Source organism: Thamnophis sirtalis, unplaced genomic scaffold (genome assembly GCF_051295495.1).
Source record: "Thamnophis sirtalis isolate CommonGarterSnake01/CBP01778 unplaced genomic scaffold, rThaSir2_p1.2 scaffold_7, whole genome shotgun sequence".
Taxonomy (NCBI): Eukaryota; Metazoa; Chordata; class Lepidosauria; order Squamata; family Natricidae; genus Thamnophis; species Thamnophis sirtalis.
Genome location: NW_028261387.1, coordinates 73,751,854 through 73,775,724, shown reverse-complemented (window position 1 = coordinate 73,775,724; position 23,871 = coordinate 73,751,854). Strand labels below are relative to the sequence as shown.

Genomic DNA, 23,871 nt, shown 5'->3' with positions numbered 1-23,871 from the left:
AGGAAAGAAGGGAAAGAAAGAAATACATTTAGCTTGAGAATAGAAGAAAAAGGAATTGAAAGCATGATGTCATCCTTTAAGAGCATTAAGTGTGATCCTATAAAAGCAGATCAAAAGATTGTTTTCTGCTGTTTTAGATGGATAAGTGTAGATCTACTGGGCTTCAGGAGAGTAGATATTGGTTCGATATAAAGAGACATTTTTTTTGTAAATGTCATAAAGAGCAGTTTTAAGAACAAAACCAATTGGCAAGTAAGAAGCCACTTACTAGACTTTTTATAGAAAAGGACAAAGATCTACCGATCATGGATAGATTTCCTGCATCAGGCTTGAGTTTGAAATACAAGGCCCCAACTTCCGGATTTGATGAAATGAAATCAACACTCCTGAGTTTCATTCTCTTTTTTAGCACTCGTGTATCTGTGCTCTGCATTTTCACTTAGTCTAGAAGGTCTAAAAGAGCATCTCAGATATATATTTTAACTTGGCTAAGAAACTGGCAAGATTTGTCTGGAAAAGGCAAGATATAGAAGAGTTGTAAGAAGTTGTGAGAAGTTGTAAAAAAGAAAGATCTTTTCTGATTTTCGGTATACCATGTACAATATCAAAATGCTGCAATTTGCATCACATTTCATAATATATTATTGCAGCAAACTTAATTTAGTATGTGTTAAAATTGTAGATTGATTTATTTTCAAATTATGTCTCCCTCCTTCTCTTTGCAGGTTTAATAGACAATGTGTTGTAGACAAGGACAAAAGGAACCAGTGTCGATATTGTAGGCTAAAGAAATGTTTTCGAGCAGGAATGAAGAAAGAAGGTAAGATCTTTTCAGGAATCATCAACTGAGTTTGCTTTTTCATTGTGTAACTATGCTATAAACAGTTTTGAAAACTGCTGTGCAGATTATCAGTTTCTATAGAAGGCAGCCCTTTCCCCCATACACATCTGACAGGAATTTTGATGAAATATCTGAGTATGAAATAATAATTAAAATTTTGGACTTGAGTTGGGAAGATCTAAGTTTAAGTCACTATTTGATCATAAGTTCACTGGATAACTTTCTCAAGCCAGTAGATCATTGAGAAAGTAAAAAGAGGAAAGTCTCCCATAAATACTGCCACGTGGTCAAAAGGAAAGGCAAACTAGACACTATGGGGGAATACCTTAATGAGTCTTAAATGATGTATCACAGGTAACATAAACAGGAACATCTGTTTAATTGAGGTAGATAGATTTATAACTATGGCCAGCAGAAATATAATCCAAGATATCAAAGCAATTATGACAACAGTTGTTCTGCATTTCATCTGGAAATTCAAATTTCCCCTTTTCTCTAACTCTGAAGATGTAGATCAGATAAGAGAGATTTTTTTCCAGTTTTGCTGTCAGAGACCATTATAACACTGGGAGGAACTGCCTGGATAGAACACAACAGCTGTTGTTTGCCATCTGAATTATTATCTGGGAAAAATAGGAATAGGAAGAAATCATTCAGATTTCTAAAATGAAATGGATCATTATTATTGCATCACAAATCTACAAAGTGCATACATAGTTAACATGAAATTTGCTCTCAGACCATGGATTTATGACTGCCATTTTAGTTTGCTTTAAAGGCAGACTCAGGATTGATTGATTTAGTTAGTTAGTTAGTTAGTTAGTTAGTTAGTTAGTTAGTTAGTTAGTAAATTTATAGGCCGCCCAATCCCGAAGGATGAATGCCCACTTTGTGTTCCCTCCAAGATTAAAAACAGTCTCCCTCTGAATTGAGAATTATAAGGAGGAAAAGGGGTGGAAGTGGGGCTCCCATTTTCTGACAGTGCATCTCTTAGGCCTTCAGTTTTAGTTTCAGTTTATTAGACTTGTATGCCACCCTATTCCCAGAGGGACTCAGGGCGGCTAACAAACCAAAAGGGAATGGGGACAATACAAAGAAAACAAACAAGACAAAAAACAAAATACAAAAAACAGATTTAAAAAAACTCCTCAACAGTCACAACAATTTGAGTGGGGCTGGGAACTCATCAGCCCCAGGCCTGCTGGAACAGCCAGGTCTTAACGGCTTTGCGAAAAGCCTGAAGGATGGTGAGGGTCCAAATCTCCACGGTGAGATCGTTCCAGACTTTCTGACTTAGTGCATCCCTTAGGCCTCTAGTTAAATGCTGTGAAACAGGATACTGGTTTTTCATATTCCTACCTATGGATGTGCCCAACCACATCTGTTGAAGTGGAGTCTTGTCCACAAAGCTTCTATGCGAGTGCATGTGTGATCTTTTAAGATGTCACAAAATAGATTATTATGGTACATGTTTTCCGGGATGAGAATTGAGTTTAGCGGGCAACTATGCTTTTTCAAATGGGCCTCGCTGCTCTTTAGGGCTGGTGGAAACCCAGCCATAATGAGGGAGCTGTCCACCTTATGCTACAACAAAACTTTCCACTTTTAAGTGACACTAACACTTTGGGTTGGCTTTGGTACATCCTGTCGCTGGAGCAAATGCTTAGATGCTGCCAATGCTTAACATTAGTAGCTAAAGAACAAGTGTTCCTAAAAATGTATCTCCATTTTGCTTGGATAATGAAATCCTCATATCTGTCCAGAGTGCCTGCTCAACTTGTATTTTCCTGTTAATATTCAATAGAAGTTACATTGGGTCCATGACCAGCTAAATACTGAGCAAACATTGAGGATACATCATACTGTGACTGAGCTCCTGAGTTCCTGATAACACACAGCATAACCTTGAGTCCTCCTATTAATAGCTGCTGACTGCAGAGTTTTCATTTCAGTATAGCCTCATTATAACTCTATTATTGAGCTGATTGGAAAATAAATCTGAGAGGCACTGCTTGTAACAGTAACAATCAGATATCGCTTAACAGAGATATTCTTGTGATTAATCCGAGAGAGAGAGTGAAAGTATCTGATTACTAGAGCTGATAACTTAGGTACTTCTTGGACTTGTTAAGGGTAATTTCTTCTTGGGCCTTAGCCAAGTAATCACAGTCAGTCACAGGTCTGATCAGGAAATATTAGAACATGTTATCCCTGGGTATGAAAAGGAACACCTCAAATGTCCATTGCAAATTTTGCTATTTAATTTATTATTTTGCTCTGTCTGATGAAGTTGCTTGGATAAGCAAGAAAACATCTCAAATTAACAAAGTTTGGTCTAGTTGCCATGATTACCTTTAGACACCTTTGTCCTGGATGATTGAGTCTTCATTGATATACTTCCCCACTATAATTGAAGCCTAACATGTTTCAATATCTGTTAATGTTAACAAAACTGAAAACAAACAAAAAGATTAAGTCATGACATTGGTATATTAATGAAGTTGAGGTGGAATTTTTTTTCTCCTTTGGGTCAAGAGGTTAAAATGTAAAAAAAAAATCCATCCATTTATTACGATTGAATTTCCTTCTTAAAAGTGCACAATAGCGTAGAGAATATTCTATACATATACTTAATTAAATATTACCTTGTTTCATTTAATTGCCCAGCTGAAGTTTTTGTGGTAGTTCCAATCAGCATCATTCTCATAGCAACAGCAACAACATATAATCATTGCTTTTTTATTGGGTGAAATCAGAGGTGGTATTCAGCAGGTTCTGACCAGTTCTGGAGAACCATTAATGGAAATTTTGAGTAGTTCAGAGAACCAGTAAATACCACCTCTGACTGGCCCTGCCCCTGCCCCCATCTATTCTCTGCCTCTGGAGTCCCAGCTGATCAGGAGGAAATGGAGATTTTACGGTACCCTTCCCCTCCCACGCCCACCAAGCTACGCCCACAGAACCGGTAGTAAAAAAAATTGAATCCCACCACTGGTTGAAATCCAATTATGAATAAAACTTCCGTTAAGCTTGTTGTTTGCCTTCCATCCCCATTTCCCTATGCCAACTCTGATAGAACTTTCAACCTTCCAGTCAAAATATGAGGTGCATAAAGGACAAAAAAATAGCCTCCCCATTCTTATACATTTTCTGCTTTTTCCCATGGAAGTGAACCTGCTTGGATTCAAAGTTTTATCTTTCAAATGTAGAATATAGTATAAAAAAAACAAGCTTGAAATGTCACTCGTGTTCCTATTGATCATGTAAATGGCTTAGATATCTTTAATGTTGGAGTTTTTATTTCAGCTGTACAAAATGAGCGTGATCGAATCAGTACTCGGCGATCCAGCTATGAAGACAGTAGCTTACCCTCCATTAATGTTTTATTGCAAGCAGAAGTCCTTTCACAACAGGTACTTGTTTCTGTTTTAGAAATAATTAGCATCAATGCGATTAGAAGGCTCCCATAGCCCACTGTTGTTTCAGTGCACATCTTAATCTGGAGAGCATGTTTATAAATATTGAAAGATGCTTCTCCAATAAATAGAGGGATTTATTTTGGAACAAAGGTATAGAAGTTTCAATAGAAGAGTATATATGCAGCTCAGAGTTGAACTATGGAGTCAGTGGTGCTCTCTGAGCTTGGTTATTTGCTTGCAGACGTTTCATTACCCCACTATGTAACCTCATCAATGCTAGCAAGTGTGGAGTTTGCTCCTTGTTTATATACTGTAGCTTTCCCTGCGTGTGTTGGTGGCAGTATGGTTTTAAAATTCTCAGCCTACTGTAAAAGCACCTTAATTACTCCTTTAACTGTCCTACGTTCAAAGTAATGCTTTTCTTCTTCTTCCACACAAATTTATTAAAAGCATAATCCATGATGCTTTATTGACAATGCTGTGATGATAAGGTCAGGAACTGCCAAGCACCTATAAGCTGTTTTATATACTGTATGTCTCCTTTTCTCCAGTCACTGCATAACTGGATATTACCCTCTTAAGGCCATTTTGTCTTAAACTGCGGGACAGACAACCTTTTTGTATGGAGTTAGCTGACTGCATAATATCTGATTAGGGAGAACAATTGGCAGTTTTCTTTCCTGCCAGCATATTACGTTGGGTGGGAGAGCAAATTCAACCGGCAACCTCCAATAATAGCTATCCTTAACTTGTTCTCAATGGCTTTATTACTCAGAACTCAGCAGCCAGGGCTGAGTAGTTTATGCCACAGGATCAAGTTTTGGAGGAATGCTTGTTAATGCCGCCATGAGCAAAACTCTAGCCCTATTGTTAATAAACTCATAATGCATTGCAAGCATATTTTCCGTAACAATGATAAATGTTATCGGTAATTATCTGGGTGCAAAATATTGTTCCTTTGCATAGTGAAAATAATGCATTAGGACTATAACCTTAAAAGAAGATGTAACCAAAAAAAGCTACAGCTATGAATTAGTGCATTAAATGTTAAAAGAGGTCTTGATAATAAGAGTGCATGCTGTTAAAAACTGCATTCCCACCAATCCAAATCACTTACTCAGGACTGATATTTATGTTTGTTTAATTGTTTAAAGGGAAATAGATTTGTACCACCTTCAAAATGATTTTGAGGGTTCACATTAAGCATGGCTTCCTTTCATCTTTGTAGTAATAATATTAGATGGAACTCCCCTCCTTGTTTTGCAGATATCATCACCAATGTCAGGGATTAGCGGAGATATCAGAGGGAAAAAGATTGCAAATATTGCAGATGTGTGTGAATCCATGAAACAGCAACTGTTAGTACTTGTGGAATGGGCCAAATATATCCCAGCCTTCTGTGAGCTGCCCCTGGATGATCAGGTGAGCCCCTTTTTTGCACTCTTATTCTAATTAAACTTTGCTTCCATATTCCATTTTAAAAATTGTTATACTGTAATCCTTTTGAGATACCCATCTAATGATCATGCTTTGCAGTTTCTACCCACTGTTGTTTGTTGAAATGCAGTATTGTAATGCTGAATTGGTTGACAGTAATACTAGTAATCCTTAGGAAGAGCTCGATGGGTGAATAAAAATGGCAAATCCTGGCTGAACATCTGGCTGACTGTGCAAGCAACCACAATATTAATATCTGAAAACATCTGGAGCACAACTTGAACACCATTGGCATTGATAAAATCCTCATCTGTCAATTGCAAAAAGGCAACTTTACTAGGAATAACTTACATCCTGCAGTGGTGTCTTTAATACCATCAAACAACATCTGCCTAGGGGAGTCCTTGGGAAGGACGTGAAAGGCGGATAAAAATGCCCAATTCAGTCTAAACATCTGGCTGATTGTGTGACCTATCATAATATATTCCTCCCCAACATGTAAAAGCTTTGGATTTAATGATATTTAAGCGAACAGTTACATTCTTATGGCTATCATCCTCTGCATTCTTAATTGTATAGGCTTCCTTGATTCTAGTGATACCTTGAGTCAGAGATCTATCAGATTAAGCTAGGAGTTTATTGACTTTTAGAATGCATCTATTATTGGACATATGGGGGCATGGTGGCTGAGTGGCTAGGACGCTGAGTTTGTCGATCAAAAAGGTCGACAGTTCAGTGGTTCGAATCCCTAGTGCCACGTAACAGAGTGAGCTCCTGTTACTTGTCCCAGCTTCTGTCAACCTAGCAGTTCGAAAGTATGTAAAAATGCAAGTAGAAAAATAGGGACCACCTTTGGTGGGAAGGTAACAGCGCTCCGTGCGCCTTTGGCATTTAGTCATGCCGGCCACATGACCACGGAGAACGTCTTCAGACAGTGCTGGCTCTTTGGCTTTGAAACTGAGATTAGCACCGCCCCCTAGAATCGGGAACGACTAACACATATGTGCGAGAGAAACCTTTACCTTTACATTATTATTATCAGACAAATCCACCCTATTCCACTTTGCCTCAAACCTAAAACCGATGCCTCTGGAAAATAGCACTCTCTCCAGCTCTTTCATTACATGATATTTCTCCATGTTTGTTCAGCGCTTACATGTTGGCCCATCCCCATAAAGACAATCTTTCCCAAATCCTCCAGTTAATGTTTAGAGACTGTTTGCTGAAAAGCTGAAGTCCCAGTCGGACATTAAAAAGCATCCATGTCATGCTGCGTCTTGGTGTTAACCTTTGTTTCTAAAGACTTTTTAAAAAAAGATGTGAAACGGGAGATTCAGAACATTCTTGAGGATCATTGAAGGGTATAAAGTGACACCATGCAATCATTAACAACATAGCAAGCAGGATTTTTTTTAAAAAGAAAAACCTGTCTGTCCCTTGCTGTAGAAAAAAATTCAGAAAAATTAGTTGTATCAGGGCAAGAATGCAAGTGTTCAGTATTGCATTGGTCAGACCGCACCTGAAATGCTCTGACTCCAGTTTTGGTCACCACAGTGGAAGAATGCTGAACAGATAGAAAGAGTTGAAAGAGCAGTAAAGATGGCGAGGAGTTTGAAGGCTAAATCCTAGGAAGGTTAAAAGAGTTGAGTTTAGCCTAAAGAAGGCTAAACATGATCACTCAAAACTTGAAGAGATGTCATGAGGAAGAGGCTGCGAATTTATTATTCATAGTGCCTGAAGGTAGGGCAAGAGCCAGCGGGTGGAAGGTTTACGAAGAGAGACCAAAAATCTAAATAAAGAGGAATTTCCTGACAGTGAAACCTACTAAGCAGTGGACCCACCAGCCTCTTGAAATTATGGAGCCCCATCACTGGAGCTTTTCAAGCAAAGTTTGGAGAGTTATTATGGGGACCAGTGTGCTTTTTTTGTTTATTAACTAAGCAGAGTGCATCCTTAACTTGGAACAGTGCATCCACCTAATATCCGGGCCAATAGTCATAGGGGAATTAACTGTTCTGGAAAAATATTGTACTCAGTAGCCTTAGATCTGGCCAAGTGACTCCTGTAATTCAGAACAGCATTTAGTCTTATATTCCAGCTATAATCCAAGATGGATGATGATGATGATGATCCTTGGAGTCAATGTTGACTTCTGGCAACTGCCTGGGCAAATCTCTGTAGTTTTCTGGGCAAAAGATTTTCAGAAGACAATTATCATTGTCTCCTTTCTAGGGTTGACAGAGACTGACTAGCTACACATATGCATTGGCCAGGACTTTAAATTCCCACCAGATACTTCTACCCTATGAAGCAAATCCAAGAGCTCTGAAAAGCCATCCTCGCCCAATTGTGCTTTGATGTTGGCTTTGACTCCAGACCTTTAAAGGGCCATTTAGAAAACATTAATGCTTTGTGGCTATTTTATTGTTGTTTATGTTCCTGCTTCTGATTTTTATCATATCAGTTTGAACTTTTTGCTGCCTCGTACATTTTTCAGTTTTGTTTTTCATAACGTGTTATTAACTGATTGTTTACCTCTGAAGAAAATCTTTTTAATTTGGTTTAAAGTGTAGTCACTCCAGCCAGCTAAGCCTGGGAAGCACGCACGCTCTGAGTAAATAAAAAGAAAATCCTATTCTTCCCCAAAATGTGCCAGCCAAAATAAACACAGCTGCTTTGGGAGATGTGATTACAAGGGCTCAGCTCATACTGTGTTCTCTTCAATAATATGGTTCTCAATGGGAAGATGCTTTTCTGTGCTCCTCCTTAGTGGGCACCCCTTAGCTTTGTGCCATGCTCTGTATGTCTTTCTCGGTTAGCCAGTAACAGTAGATATTTGTTCCTGCAGGTGGCTTTGCTACGAGCCCATGCTGGGGAACATCTCTTACTGGGAGCAGCCAAACGCTCGATGGTGTTCAAAGACATCCTTCTCCTAGGTAAAGATCTTCTCCCCGTAAAATTTCAGAAGATTTTTTCAATGTGGAGGGTTTTAAAAAAACAACACAGGCTCTGGCACTTGTTGGCCTTCTTGTAGTGAAATCCTGTATGTTTACTTAGCAACGTCCCATTTGCTAAAGGGGAATTATATCTAGTAAACATGTATAGTACTGTTTCCAACCACAACAATTTCCAAAATTTGTGGACTTCAACTCCCAGAATTCCTCAGCCAGCTGGGAGTTGAAGTCCAATCACTTGGCGTTGCTGACTTTTCATCATCTATTTGTTTTCACTTATCTGTTTTAATGAGTTTAGAGACCGGCAATAATTTTAAAAGAGTAACATGTACATTGAGAGAGGTATTACTTTCTGTTCTTTTGTCCTGCTGTCATCTCTGACTTTACAGTTTCTGAAGCAAGATAGCAGCTTGTTTATAGAAGTGAAAGAAGGCTATCTCTGTGTGGTATTAATTCTTATTCTCCTGCTGTTGAAAAACAAATGTCTAGCCTCTCTTTCCAGCTTGACATCTAGTTGTCTCCTCTTCAATGGAAGAGGAGATCCAGATGTTGTTGCCTTCAACTTTTCATGCATTTTGAGTTTTCCTGGTATTTCTTCTAATGAACAAGTACCATATTTTTGGAGTATAAGACGCACCTTCCCCCCCCCCAAAAGAGTGTGGAAATGTTGGTGCATCTTATATACCAAAACCAGCTATTTTTGGCTTCCCAAAGCCCCACCCCCACATCCCATTTTTGCCAAAAATGGGCTGTTTTTTGCAAAAACAATCATTTTTGCCTTCCCCCAACCCCCAGAAGCATTCTGCAGGCTTCAGCAGGGCTGGGGAAAGGCAAAAATGCCCTCGGTTTTGCAAAAAATGGCCTGTTTTCCACCTGCTTTTTGCAAAATGGAGACATTTTTGCCTTCCCTAAGCCCTGCTGAAGCCTGCAGAATGGTCCTGAGGGTTGGGGAGGACAAAAACTATTTTTTCTTACTTACCTTTTTGAAATCTTAGTGCGTCTTATACATCGGTGCATCTTATAGTCAGAAAAATACACTAGATTGATTGAACAATTTATTTAGCTTGCTAATGTGCTACTAGGGGCTGTCTTACCTCAGAGGCCCAACATTTAAAAATTGGATGGTTTAAAAGGGATCAAGATTAGGCAGCAAGAATATAGAGTCCGCGCTTTTGCGGATGATTTGGTCATAATATTGGAACAACCGCAGGAATCTAGTATGGTTTTAATGAATATGATTAATCAATATGGTCAAGTGTCGGGCTTTAAAATAAACTTAGGAAAAACCAAAATATTAGCTATAAATATGAATATTAAACAAAAGGAAGAATTAGGAGTGATGCTAGGATGTGAGGTAGTTAAAAAAGTTAAATATCTTGGAGTTAACATTTTAACTTCAAATGGGAAATTATATAAGCATAATTATGAACCACTTTGGCATAGCATACAGACAGAGATGAAAAAATGGGAGAAATTGCACTTATCTTTGCTGGGTAGGATAGCGGCAGTGAAAATGAACATTTTACCAAAATTTTTATTTCTCTTCCAAATGTTACCTATACTTAAAAAAGATGCGAACCTTTTAGAATGGCAGAAGGGTATCAACAAATTTGTGTGGGCAGGAAAGAAGCCGAGGGTAAAGATGAAAATAATGCAAGATGTACGTGAGAGAGGAGGACTGAAACTACCTAATTTAAAAATATATTATGATGCAGTGGTATTATCTGTAATTAGTGACTGGATTCACTTAACCAATGATAGAATATTGAACATTGAGGGACACGATCTGGTATTTGGTTGGCATGCTTACCTGTTATTCAACAAAAAATTGGATAAGAACTTTAAAAGTCATATTTTAAGAAATGCTTTATTGCGGGTCTGGAAGAAATATCAATATAAATTAAATGACAAGATACCCATGTGGGCAATTCCTAGACACGCAATTGAAAATATGAATACAGCACAAAAACAGGACAGAATTACCTACAGACAGCTTCTTACCTCGGAAAGGGGGGTATTACAATTAAAATCTTTAGAGGTATTAAAAGAGGAGAAGGTAGTTCAAACATGGTTCCAGTATGGGCAATTACAGGCTAGGTGGAAAATAGATCAAAAAATTGGTTTTATTCAAGTTGAGGATAATTTGTTTAAACAAATAAGAGATCAAAGCTTAATGCATATAAAGAGGATATATAATGTATTGATACAGATGGATTCGGAAACAGAATTAGTTAAAGATTGTATGATAAAATGGGCTCAAAATATTGAGGAACCAATAATGTTGGATACATGGGAAAGAATCTGGGTAAGAAATGTGAAATTTACACAAGCTCAAAATCTGAGAGAAAATTTTTACAAGATGTTCTATAGATGGCATTTAGATCCTAAAAAGTTGGCTTCTATGTATCCGAATGTACAGCCTAAATGTTGGAGATGTGGTTCTCTCGATGCTACATATTATCATATATGGTGGACCTGCCAAAAGGTTAAAGCATTTTGGATAAAAATATGGTGGGTCATGCAAAATGTTTTTAAAAGAAGGATAAAGTTTAGTCCTCAGTTATTTTTACTAGGTATATGTACTGACTTTACAGTGGTAGAGACCAATTTGATTCTGCACCTGATAACTGCAGCAAGACTGTTGGTGGCGCAATATTGGAAGAAGGTAGACTTGCCTACAATTCAAGAATGGACATTGAAAGTAACAAACTTAGCTGAAATGGCTAAAATATCGGCATATCTCAAAGATCACTCAAATGAGAGATATAAACGAGACTGGAAAAAATGGATTGATTATATACAAAATAAATACGGGACTAAGAAATTCCAGTTAGCCTATGCTTAAGATCAGAAATGATTTAAATTGTTTAAAGTTAGCTCAGTAAGAAGAAGCTAAGGTCAATCTAGAATGTCATTAATTTCTTTATTTCTTTTTTCTCAATAGATTTTAGACTGTGTTAGTTAAAATTCTATACCGTGTACGGGTTCTGGGAAGTCGGGGGGGGGGAAGGAGGAGGGGGGGTGGGGGGGTGGAGGGAGGGAGGGGTACACACACACAAAAAAAAATTGTACTTCAATGTTTTAATGATTGACAAATGATGACATATTTGTGTTTTTTTTTAAAGAAAAATAAAAAAAGTTCTGTTAAAAAAAAAAATTGTTTTGTGGTAGAATTAAGAACTCGAGAAACAATTTTGTATGGGAAAGCCATTTATTGACAAGAAAAGTTGATGTGTAACAAGTAATATAACACAAGCATCCTTAAGCTCTACAGATAGTCCTCGACTTATGACCATAATTGAGCCCAAAATTTCCATTGCTCAGCAAGGCAGTTGTTGAGTTTTGCTCCATTTTACAATCTTTTTTGCCACATTGTTAAGACAATCACTATAGTTGTTAAGTGAATCATGCAGTTATTAAACAAATTTGGCTTCCCCCATTGACTTTGCTAGACGGAAACCAGCTGGGAAGGTTACAAATGGTGATCACATGACCCCAGGACAAATGTCATAAATACATGCCAGTTGCCAAGTGCCCAAATTTTGATCATGTGATTATGGAGATGCTGTGACAGTCATAAGTGTGAAAAACAGCCATGTCGCTTTTTTTTTCATTGCTGTTGTAACTTTGAACAATCACTAAATGAATGGTTGTAAGTCAAGGACTACCTGTAGTTTACAATGATATTTGCATGTCAGCAGAACACTTCTTCAAGGATCTTATTAGTAATATAAAAAATGATATTCTACAACTATCTAATTAATTATTATGGTTTTGGTGGAGAGGAACTAATCCCATGTGATTGGTAATTCTAATTTTAAATAGCTAGATAAGGAAAATAAAATATTTCCATTGGCTTAAATATTGAATTGAAACTGATTTTTAGGTGGAAAGAAAAAAAAAGATCAACTGTTGTTATACTGATGGGTAGCAAATTATAGAAGGTTGTAGAATATGCAAAGAATGAAGCAATTTGATTGAATGAGAATTTAAATAACCCCGTTTTCCTGCAGGAAATGACCACATAATCCCCCGAAACTGCCCAGAATTGCTGGAAATCAGCCGCGTAGCTGTGCGAATTCTAGATGAGCTGGTGTTAACATTTCAAGATCTGCAGATTGATGATAATGAATATGCTTGCCTGAAAGCCATTATCTTCTTTGATCCAGGTAGATGCTATTTTTGAGCAATTAGAAGAGAAATATAAGGATGCTTCCTTTAAAATTGTAGTCCTGTAGCATTACCGAGGAATTTATTGCTCCAGACCAAGTCCTTAATACCGTTGTGCTATTTCATTTCAACAATACCCTTCTCCAGTCAAAGCTTCCCAAGGGTTCTCAAAGTGTAGTCCCGAGACCCTTTCAGAAGGTCCAGAAAATCAAATAAAAGTTAATAACTTTACTGTTGTGGTGAGCTGCCCAAAGTTGTTAAATGTTCTAAATAACGTATGGAATAAATGTTTTAAATTATATTTTAAAAATTCACAGTTTTAATTTTTAATGCAATAAATATTGGTGAGAATAATCCACATAAACCAAAGCTCTTGGGCGAGGAGATCCTTAATCATTTTTAAGAATGTAAGGGTGCTGCGACCAAAATGTTTGAGAACTGCTGTTCTAGATCAGTCTGCCCTGATACCCTCCAGTCTTGTTGAATTTGAGTTCCTATCACTAGAGGTGGTATTCTGCCAGTTCAGCCTGATTTGGACAAACCGGTAGTGGTGGCGGCGGCGGAAGGCTCCGCCCACCTGCCCAAACGTCATCATGGACGCTCTGCACTGCCAGTTCGCCCTGATTTGGACGAACCGTTAGTGATGGCGGTGGTGGAAGGCTCCGCCCACCTGCCCAAACATCATCATGGACGCTCTGCACATGTGCAGAATGTTCAGAACTGATAGCAAAAATAAGAGGATTTCATGCCTGGCTTCACAGGAGATGGCTTTTCTTTACGTTATTCCCTTTCAATATGGCTATAGCACTGCTGCGCTAACAGTAATAATAAGAGTAAGAACAAACGTTACAGTACAGATAGTTCTCATTTACCAACCACACTTAGAACCAGTGTTTAGGACCAGCAACTTGGTCACTAAGCATCACAGTTGTAAATGAAATGTCATATGACAGCGTCCAACTTACGATATCAGTTTGTCAGTTCTGGCTGCATTCATTAAGCAAATCATTGGAAATCATTAACCATGATATCACATGGCCATGACCTGTGACTTCCAGTCGGCTTCCCCACTTTACTCGTCGGAAGCCATTTGTGAAAGTTGCAGATGGTGATTATGTGACCACAGGATGTTGTAACCATCATAAATTGCAATGATGTGGATGCTATGATGGCCAGAATTTCAAAGAAGATTAGTGACGTCTCCTTTTTAGGCATCATCGTAGTTTTGAAGGTTACTGAACAAGTGGCCTTTCTCGCCTGGATTACTGTAACACTCTCTACCTGGAGCTGCCCTTGAAGAGCACCCGGAAGCTTCAACGGGTCCAGAATGGGGCTGCGCGGGTTGTCATGGGGGCACCCAGGTACTCCCATGTTACACCCCTTTTAGGCGGCCTGCACTGGTTGCCGGTTGTCTTCCGGGTGCGATTCAAGGTACTAATTATGACCTTTAAAGCGCTCCATGGCTTAGGCCCAGGGTACCTGAGAGACCACCTACTGCCACTGGTAGCCTCCCACCGTCCAGTGTGATCCCTCAGAGTTGGCCTCCTCAGGGTGCCGTCGGCCAGACCGTGTCGGCTAGTGACCCCCAGGGGAAGAGCCTTCTCTGTGGGAGCGTCTTCCCTCTGGAATGAGCTGCCCCTGGAGCTTCTTATAATCCCCGACCTCTGGTCCTTCCGACGCGCCCTAAAAAGTTGGCTTTTCCAGCAAGTCAGCCTGGCCTGAACAAAACAAAACAAATTATTGATTACTGTTAATTTTAATTTTAATTCTTTTTTAAAAAAAAATATCATTGTCAATTTTAATTGGGTTTGGGATATTCTATTTAATTTTTTTAAACTTTTGTATTATGTGTTTCTTTTAATGTTGTATGCCGCCCTGAGTCCTTGAGAGAAGGGCGGCATATAAATCTAATAAACCTAAACCTAAACCTAAAAAGAGGACCATATGGAATTAAAATCTCTCAACTTCTACCAAAATAGAAACTCAGAAACAATCAAGAAGACTATCAGAAAGGACAATGAATCGGCATTTCATTGCTGATTTCCCTGCTTATGATCAAGTAATCAGCCTCAGCAACACTTTATATTAATCACACTAAACACTTGCATACTATTTCATTTTAATTGCCACCGATTAGATCTGGAAAAATGTGGGATGAAATATTAAGAACACTGAATTAGCACTTTCATGACAGAATGCTTTGTGTGTGAGGAGAAAAAGATCATAATTCAAAAAAAATAATAATCCACTGAGGCAGTAATCCTGTTTCACATCTTAATCAGATTCTAGTCTATGTTGCATTGATTTTATTCTGTCAGCCCCCAATAAATGAAATAGAAATGTCCATATGCAAAGGAAAAATGTTTCATGGCTGCTGCAGGTTTTATCCCTTCCCCAGCACAGTTATATGACCAGGTTGTTAGGGAAGGCCCCCAAATGGTTTCTTCAGTGTTGTGTTTGGTGGTGCTGTTTCATAAGCTGGAGTTGCTTATGAAAGTTGTCTCATAAACTATGAGACAACTCATAAACTGCCCCTGTATTAAATTCTACCAGACTTTATACTGTACCTGTAAAGTCGAACATTTTGGGGTCTAACTCCCTCACTCCTCACAATTGTCCATGCCCAACTGGAGCTGATGGCCATTGGAGACAAAGGCTGTAACAGAGTCAAGAGTTCCCCAGCATTTGTCTATGTAATTGGGGCTCATGCAAATCATTTGCAAGGCAGAATATGGGAATAATGCACCTCTAGCCTTTTCAGTCTCTAGTTCAGTGGCAGAATGCATACAGAAGTCCCAGACTCAAATTCTTTCAACTTCAAATGTTGTAGGGAAATTCCTGCCAGAAACTTTGGATTGCTGCTTCCAATCAGGGTCAGCAATATTGAGTTAGATGGATGAGTAACCCAAACCATGTAAGTTACTAGCTAATAATTTTACTTTTAAAGTACAACATTCCACAAGAAACTACCCCAGATTATTTGAAACAGGACTCCTCATTCTTTTCAATATCTCTGTCCTTGGAAATTGGCATAATATATAACATCTTTTATTCCAGATGCTAAAGGCCTAAGTGACCCTAACAAGATCAAACGAATGCGATATCAAGTCCAGGTCAGCCTGGAGGACTACATCAATGACCGGCAATATGACTCACGAGGACGCTTTGGGGAGCTGTTACTTCTCCTGCCCACCCTCCAAAGCATCACATGGCAGATGATTGAGCAAATCCAATTTGTTAAACTGTTTGGCATGGCCAAAATTGACAACCTGTTGCAAGAGATGCTGCTTGGAGGTGAATGTTGTCGAAGAAACCTACCTGAAATTAGGCATCAGGACTTTCGCCCCTAGAATGAAGGACAAGTGCAGAATGTACAGTACCATGAGTCTCACTTTAGTTAAGAGAAGAAAGAAAAATAAAATCAATGATATATCTTGTTTGAGAGATGTCTATGGAGATTCTCAGTCATCCAGGTCATGGTTGCCCCAAAAGTGCTTTTTCAAGAGGCAACTGGACTTTCTGGTTTTCCATCGAAGACGTTTCACTTCTCATACAAGAAGCTTCTTCAGTTCTAAAGAAGCTTCTTGGATGAGAAGCAAAACATCTTCAAAGAAAAACCAGAAAAATCCAGTTGCCTCTTGAAAAAGCATCTTTGGGACATCTTGTTTGATTGTTTGATCTTCCTCCTGAAGCAAGATTTCTGCTAATCCTTTTTTTTTTTAATTTAGTGCCCATATTTTGCAATTCAATTACAGTAAAGGGTTTTTTTATGAATACTTTTTTCATGTTTCCAAAATTTCAGTGGCCTACTTGAAAAAATGACACATTGAGAAATACTTACTCAACAGACTTCAGATTTTTTTATCAGACAATGAACATTTTGGCTTAATTAATTTCATTAATAACAAGAAATCTGTGTCTGTAGCTAAGCCAAGGACATGGTAGAGACAAGATCAAACTTTGTTCAACTAGCATTTTCAAGATATATTGGTATTACAGACTGTGTGTGTGTGCCAAATTCTTTATAGAAAAGAATGTGGTAAAATGACTATCTTCAGCCTCTACAAAGCAGCTGAAGAACAGCTAAGGAAGGATATGACTTGAAGTAGAAAAAGTGTGGGTCACAATCACATCTCTTATTCCTTTCAAGATACACAAAAGCTGTAGCCCAGCTTTCCATCAAATTCTAAATTGCTCAGGACACATTGTTAGATTACATGCTGTAAATATAAACCATTGAATATTTTTTTCCCACAAAGATATAATTGAGTAAAATGGGAAATAATAGTATTTGATTGGTTTGGATTAATTCATTTTGATTCTTCCAAAATGCATCTCTGTGATTTGGGCTTCACCTGTTCGTGCTTCTACTATTAATCAACAGAATAATTTAAGTAGACTGGAAAGTTAGGAGATAAAACTTGATCTATTCCCTGTCCAAATGGTTATTGACACCAAGATCATTTCAAAGATTAGAATGGGATCTAATTTTCTTCACTGAATATTGTCCAATACTTAGATTCCTATTCATCGTTTTAGGTTCATCAAGTGACACACCTCATGCTCATCATCATCCTCTGCATCCCCACCTTATCCAGGAGAATTTGGGAACAAATGTCATTGTGGCCAACACAATGCCTCCTCAGATCCATAATGGACAGTTGTGTAAGTATTCTCACTTAAAAGATCTATCTGTCCGAGAATGCTATATTTGTTCTCAGCCACAGTAAAACAGCTTTTGGCAAATGATATCTCCCAATCACATTTAATTTTATAGACCAATGTGAATGATAATCGTGGGAAATGAAGTCTAACATTTCTGAAAGACATCATCTGGAAGAAAACTACACTATCTACAATAGTAACCGCTCCTCATAAATACTAAAGAGTATCAGATGTATTGTATTATTATTTTTTTGAGGGCATGTTACTTGACTTAACAACTGCAGTGATTCACTTAACAGCTGTAGCAAGAAATGTGGCAAAATGAGGCAAACTTCATTAGCAACAGGAATTTTGGGGCTCAATTTTGGTTGTAAGTCGAGGACTACCTGTACAGGAAAAATACTTGTGCCTTAATCACGTCTGTTGAGTGTAACAATTGCCTGTTCCAGCAGGCTTGGGGGAGCTGAGAAGCATCTACCTCCATAGAAATTGTGAATGTTGGTTTTGTTTTTAATATGTTGTCTTTGTCTTGTTCCCCCCTTTCCCTTGTCTTTTGTGAGCCGCCCGGAGTCCTCCGGGAGTGGGCGGCATACAAGACAAATAAATAATAATAATAATAATAATAATAATAATAATAATAATAATAATAATAATAATACGTCACGACGTCCTAGGCCCCTGGGTGGGGCCCGACTAGTAACCAATGCCAAATCCGGCGAAACAACTGGCCGCTGTGATACAATTGTACAATAATAATAATAACTACAACAACAACAATATATGTTGTAACAAAGCTTTTCTTCCCACAGCCACTCCTGAAACTCCCCAACCTTCCCCCCCAGCTGGCTCCGGAGCTGAACAATACAAACTACTTCCGGGGGCCATCGCAACTGTAGCCAAGCAGCCCAGTTCGATCCCTCAGCCCACCATCACAAAGCAGGAGGTCATCTAGCATCCAACTAAATGAGGAATCGATGACTCAGGCCGCCATGTGGAGAAACGAAACCTCCCTCGTTCTCAACTCAATCCCTCTGGTGGTCGAACAATTCATCGAGCTTTTCCCAGGGCAAAAATGTGCTATTTTTTAAAAAAATCGGAAATTACATGTGAAAAAAAAAAAAGAAGAAGAAGTGATATTCACATGCATCTGTGACTGAATGCTGCATAACTTACAGATTAGCCTCAATGGACACCTTTGCAAAGACAACCAGGTGTCAAACTTTAGATCTGTTGGTGGCTGTTCCAAAAATTGCACTGACTTGCCTGTTTTGCCACTGCCTACTTTCTCCGCCTCCCTCTTTCTCTACAAATCTGCCTTTTTTTCTTTTTCTTTTTTAAAGGCAGCTGACTGGAAAGATAGGAAGAAACCAAGCCCCATTACTGGAGCATCTCCAAACAGTTCTTTCTGTGACATTATGGGTGACACATTTCCAGAGTCTTGATCCTTAACAAGAAGAAGACAAAGATGCGGAGACTCTGAGCTTGTTGAAGCTGAGGCATACCCACCATTTGTACTGCCTGCTCAAATGCCTTGGGGAAATACTACATGTAAAATATAGGCTCATAGGCTCCCACTAGCTCTAGCAGTCTGTGATGTTGAATGATGGACATTTGCGCTCTTCAAGCACCATTGTTGCATATGCTACTGATATTTTGTCCATCTGGTAAATGAATAGCTTCTATGGGGAAGCACCCTCGTGCTGAACAAAGTATGGCCTTGCTGCATCTAGTTAGGATTCTTTTCATCTTACAATGCACTGTACCTCTTAGCTTCTTTGTTGTCTTCAGGGTCTATCACTCAAGACCACTGCCTCTGCTTATGAAGGTTTTGTGACTAATAGACATTGACAGAGCATTCCTTTATGTTTTTGCCTAACGCAGTGTTCCCCAACTTTTCCAGGTGGCATGGGGGGTTGGGGGGGGAGAGAAGGGATGGTTTTATGTGAGGGGCAGGTGTGCACGTGCATGCGCACAGCTTCATTTGTGTGAGCGGTGGGTGCACTCATGTGAGTGGGGCTGCAAGTGCCAGTGCCCACCACTCAGGCAAATGGGTCTGTGAACCCCAGAGCCCACTGCTTGTGCAGGTGGAGATGCGAGTGAGTGGAGCTCAACACTGGTGCATCCTGGTTCCCAAAGAGCCTCAGTCCAGGGGTTGGGAATCCCTGGTCTAATGCTTTTTAAGAGCACAAGGTTTGTGCCATTTGCTCGCTAGGAAAACAGGGAGAGAATGACTCAGAGGTGGTATTCAGCAGCTTCTGACCAGTTCTGGATAACCGGTATCAGAAATTTTGAATAGTTACCGTGTTTCCCTGAAAATAAGACAGGGTCTTATTTTCTTTTGACCCCCAAAATAAGCTCTTGGCATTATTTTCTGGGAGGTCTTATTATTTTTGAGGTGCAGGAGGTGACGAGCGTGGTCACCTCATGGCTGCTGCTGTGTTGCAATATTTTTGGGGAGGGCTTATTTTTGAGGCAGGGCTTATTTTAGCACATGCGCTCAAAAGTCCGATTGGGCTTATTATCCGGGAAGGTCTTATTTTCAGGGAAAGAGGGTAGTAGAACTGGTAAATACCACCTCTGATTGGCTCTTCCCCCATTGAGTCTCTGCCTCCAGAGTCCTCGCTGATCGGGAGGGAATGGGGATTTTGCAGTAACCTTCTCCTTGAGTGGGGAGAGAATGGAGATTTTACAGTATCCTTCCCCTGCCATGCCCACCAAGCCATGCAACACCACCAAGCCATGCCCACAGAACTGGTAGTAAAAAAAAATTGAATCCCATCCCTGTCATGTCTCTGTAAAAATGCTGTGTTGGGCCTGGGGTTCCTCTCTCTGCCCAAGAGAGAATCCCATTCAGTTCTAGTCAAGAAAAAAAATGGATCCAAATGGAATTTAGTGATGATGGAAATCACTAGAGGGAATTGGCAAGGATTGGTCAGAAAGCTTCAGGGAATGTTCTATCAAATGAGCAAAGGGCATTTTGTTCCTTCCTATTTACAATGAAGGGACAATAATGAATCCAGCACTGCCAAACAAGTTGGACTCCAGGTGGACCAACTGTACTTCTTCACCAGAATTTGCAGTTTACAGAAATGGCTCAGTATCAAGTCCTAAGGACATACTTGGATTGTTATGACATTCACCCAAAGTTCTCTTACAGCTCACAGCTTCCACAGGGGGCAGACAGAAATAGACCCTGGAATGATTCCTTCTTCAATTATCATCATTTAACAAACCAGGATATGACATAAAGAAGCTGAAAAAGAACTAAAGCCAACTCAGATCTTAAGAGCCCCAAGATTTGCTTCAATTTATCTTAGGAGACCAGTAATCAAATTATTCTTTAGCCTTTTCAGTTTCTTGGAAAATTGTAGGTTTAATTAACATGATAATTCTAAAGAAGCCATAAGATAATTCCACCATCCTTCTCAATGTTTACCTGCTAAAACTGGACTGGGGATGTATTCAGACTTCCAGAATATCATTGTATAGTTTAACTATTATGCTACCCTGAGATCCGCCAATTGAAGCTTGATTCCAAACATACACACTTAGATTAAAAAATCCTAAACTCAAGTTGTTTTGAGTACCAGTGTCAAACTGTATTTTTTTTTACACAAAACTACTCCAATCTATTTTACTAACTTGATTCCCCCCCAAATTTATTGAACTGCAACTTCCAGAATTCCTAATCAGTCTTCTGGGAGTTGCCATCCAACATGTCTGGAAGGCTCCAAGTTGGGGAAGGCACTCCAAAGTCTTCATCATTTTAGTAATGTCACAGGAGGGGTTTGTTTGGAAGGTTTTGTTTTGTGCCTTCAAGACAGTTTTGACTCCTGGCAACTCCCTGGACAAATTCCTGCAGTTTTCTTGACAAGATTTTTTAGAAGTGGTTTGCCATTGCCTCTTCTGTAGGGCTGAGAGAGAGTGGCTGGCCAAAGGTCACTAAGGTGGGACCAGAAATATGATATTCGGATTTCTAGCCTGATGTCTTAACCACTACACTAAACTGGCTTTGGAAATGATTATTGTTCTATGTATGAAGTTCCAAAATCCGCATATTCTCTTATTCTGAACACTACACTGGGATTAAGCAGTTCCTGACACTCATTGGTGTCGTGTCATCCCATGTGAGTTGAAAAGTCATTCCATGCTACCTTGAGTTTGAGTAGTATTTCCAAGCCCAGCTGTCCTGAAATCATCTAGGCCCAGATCCTTCTGTGTGTATAGTATATTACATGCTTAGATCTAAGGTGTTGCCAATGGTAAACAACGTCTTGGAGCTGGTGACTTCATGAACATATTCATTTACAGTAATTTTTGACCTGCTCCCCCAGTTCGGCCTACAGCCTCAATATTGCTAGAAGATGTGCTCCATTCAAACATCGATCAAGCCCACTCTGCTTAACTTTTCAAGACCAGCTGAGGTCAACTAAGGGCTGCTAAAGGTAGACCCCCTATTTTAGCTCAACTGTATTATGAAAATTTTATTACAATTCTAATATGTTTTTTAAAGAATTATATAACTCCTCAGAATTTTTGGGAAAACATTGGTAGAGGGCATGCAGTAGTAGTAACTACAGTTCTTGCTTTTTTTAAAAAAACGTAGAAGGATCGTTTGGAGAAACCCTTATTTATGATGAACACAAATACATTTTGTAGAGTCATCTCTTTGTCAGCATGAAAAGGACAGCCAAAGTAATCCCTGCTAAAAAGGGCTCAAGTCAGATTCTTACTGGAAATAAGCCAATTTACTGCTAATCTACCATCATTTATAGGCTGCTGCTTAAAATCTAGTCCTTTTATGACAGATGCAAAAAAAACCTGCCAGCCCCTAGTCACTGTCTAAGTATTGTAATGTTTGCCAAACACGAACCTGTTGTGCTATGTAATTTATTATAATGATGGGCTGAATAATTTCTCTTTAAATTATTGTGTAAATAATATTGATTCCATGAAATCGTCACATTTTATATGAACAATGTAAATTACAAGACTGCTTCTCCAACTGCAGCAATGTTTTATGTATCAAGGTTGGAGGAAGTTATTTTTGATGTAGATTTACTACATGCCATCTTCTAGGACAGTATATTAATTTGTGTTGACTACTGCCTTCCAATGGAAACAGCTGTATTTCTTTATTCGTGTTTTAAAAAAAATAAATACAAAAATCTTTTCTAACCATTCACAAAAAGATGTTATTTCTAAGGTGATCAATTAATGTCAAATACAAGGAGTTTAGTTTCTTTATATTTCTTTTCTGTTGGACAGTGTAGCATAATGGAATTATGCAGAAATGCCTGGATTCACATATATCAGGAGTACTTAATGTAGCCATGGTGTTCCAAACAAACCATAGTTGGCTAGAGCTATCCATGGTCAAATCAAAAACATTTTATGAGATAACAAAGTAGGTGGCTTGGCCTATACTAATGGTGGTAACATTTGAAATATGTCATCTATACATTCAAAGGCTATAGGTTAAACGTCTCGAGGAGAATTCTAGTTTATAAGAAAAATATCACCAATGCTCCAAAATAATCAGGTTAAAGATTTTGCCTGCTCTTAAAGATGTTTTTAAACCTAATGCTGAAGATTCATCACTCATTTGCTGTGATAGAGAACTAGATTGAAGTGCTTGTTGTAACATAGACCTGTCTCATGTAAAAAGATTTACCTCTTCAATCACCCTTCAAACAGTTTTCTTATGGGCAGATTTATATAAGCTCAGTCAATTAAAAGTCGTATGTGGAAATCTGAGATCTCTTCTAAGATTTCTAACAGCCTACAAGTGGAATGTGCACTCAGTCACTCATGCCCTAGTAATCTCTGATCTGGATTACTGCAATGCATGCTACATGGGGCTATCCTTGAAAAGTAGCCAGAAGCTACAATTGGTTCAAAACGCATTGCATACAATACCTAGGGTAGCACATGTAACCACACTGTTACATGAGCTGCACTGGTTGCCAATCTGCTTTCAAATCTCATTCAAGCTGTTGGTTATCACCTTTAAAGCCCTTTATGGGATAGGTACAGGATATCTAAGAAACTGTCTTGCCTTAATTGGAGTAGCCTGTCTTACTTGTTCTGGCAGAAGGGGTCTACTGCAGACCCCGTCAGCAAAGGAATTTCAGCTGGCAAGTTCTAGGACAGTGATGGCTAACCTTTTCTGCATCAAGTGCCGAAAACATGCATACTTATTGCATCCATAATGCAATGCATGCATGAACCCCCACACAAATGTTTCCCCCCTGTACACCCCCATACATGCATGTGTGACCCCTGAGCATGCATGCATGCTCCCTCAGTGTGCATGCGTGCATGCTCCCGCCATGTGCATGTGTGCCTCCCGTATATATGTCCCACGCATGCGCGGCAGAGACCC

At 39.0% G+C, this 23,871-nt stretch overlaps 1 protein-coding gene across 2 annotated transcripts in view; it reads left to right on the top strand.

The window, feature by feature from the left end:
- The window catches only part of HNF4A (hepatocyte nuclear factor 4 alpha), a 67,500-nt gene extending 48,695 nt beyond the window's left edge, over positions 1–18,805 (top strand). For both annotated transcript variants that reach the window (XM_014061268.2, XM_014061267.2), the window contains exons 3-10: positions 726–820; positions 4,148–4,254; positions 5,527–5,682; positions 8,546–8,633; positions 12,665–12,820; positions 15,879–16,115; positions 17,361–17,486; positions 18,296–18,805. In XM_014061268.2, the coding sequence (XP_013916743.2) occupies positions 726–820; positions 4,148–4,254; positions 5,527–5,682; positions 8,546–8,633; positions 12,665–12,820; positions 15,879–16,115; positions 17,361–17,486; positions 18,296–18,438 (1,108 nt within the window). In that variant the 3' untranslated portion in view covers positions 18,439–18,805. The remainder of the gene's footprint in view (positions 1–725; positions 821–4,147; positions 4,255–5,526; positions 5,683–8,545; positions 8,634–12,664; positions 12,821–15,878; positions 16,116–17,360; positions 17,487–18,295) is intronic.
- Positions 18,806–23,871: the final 5,066 nt, after the last annotated feature.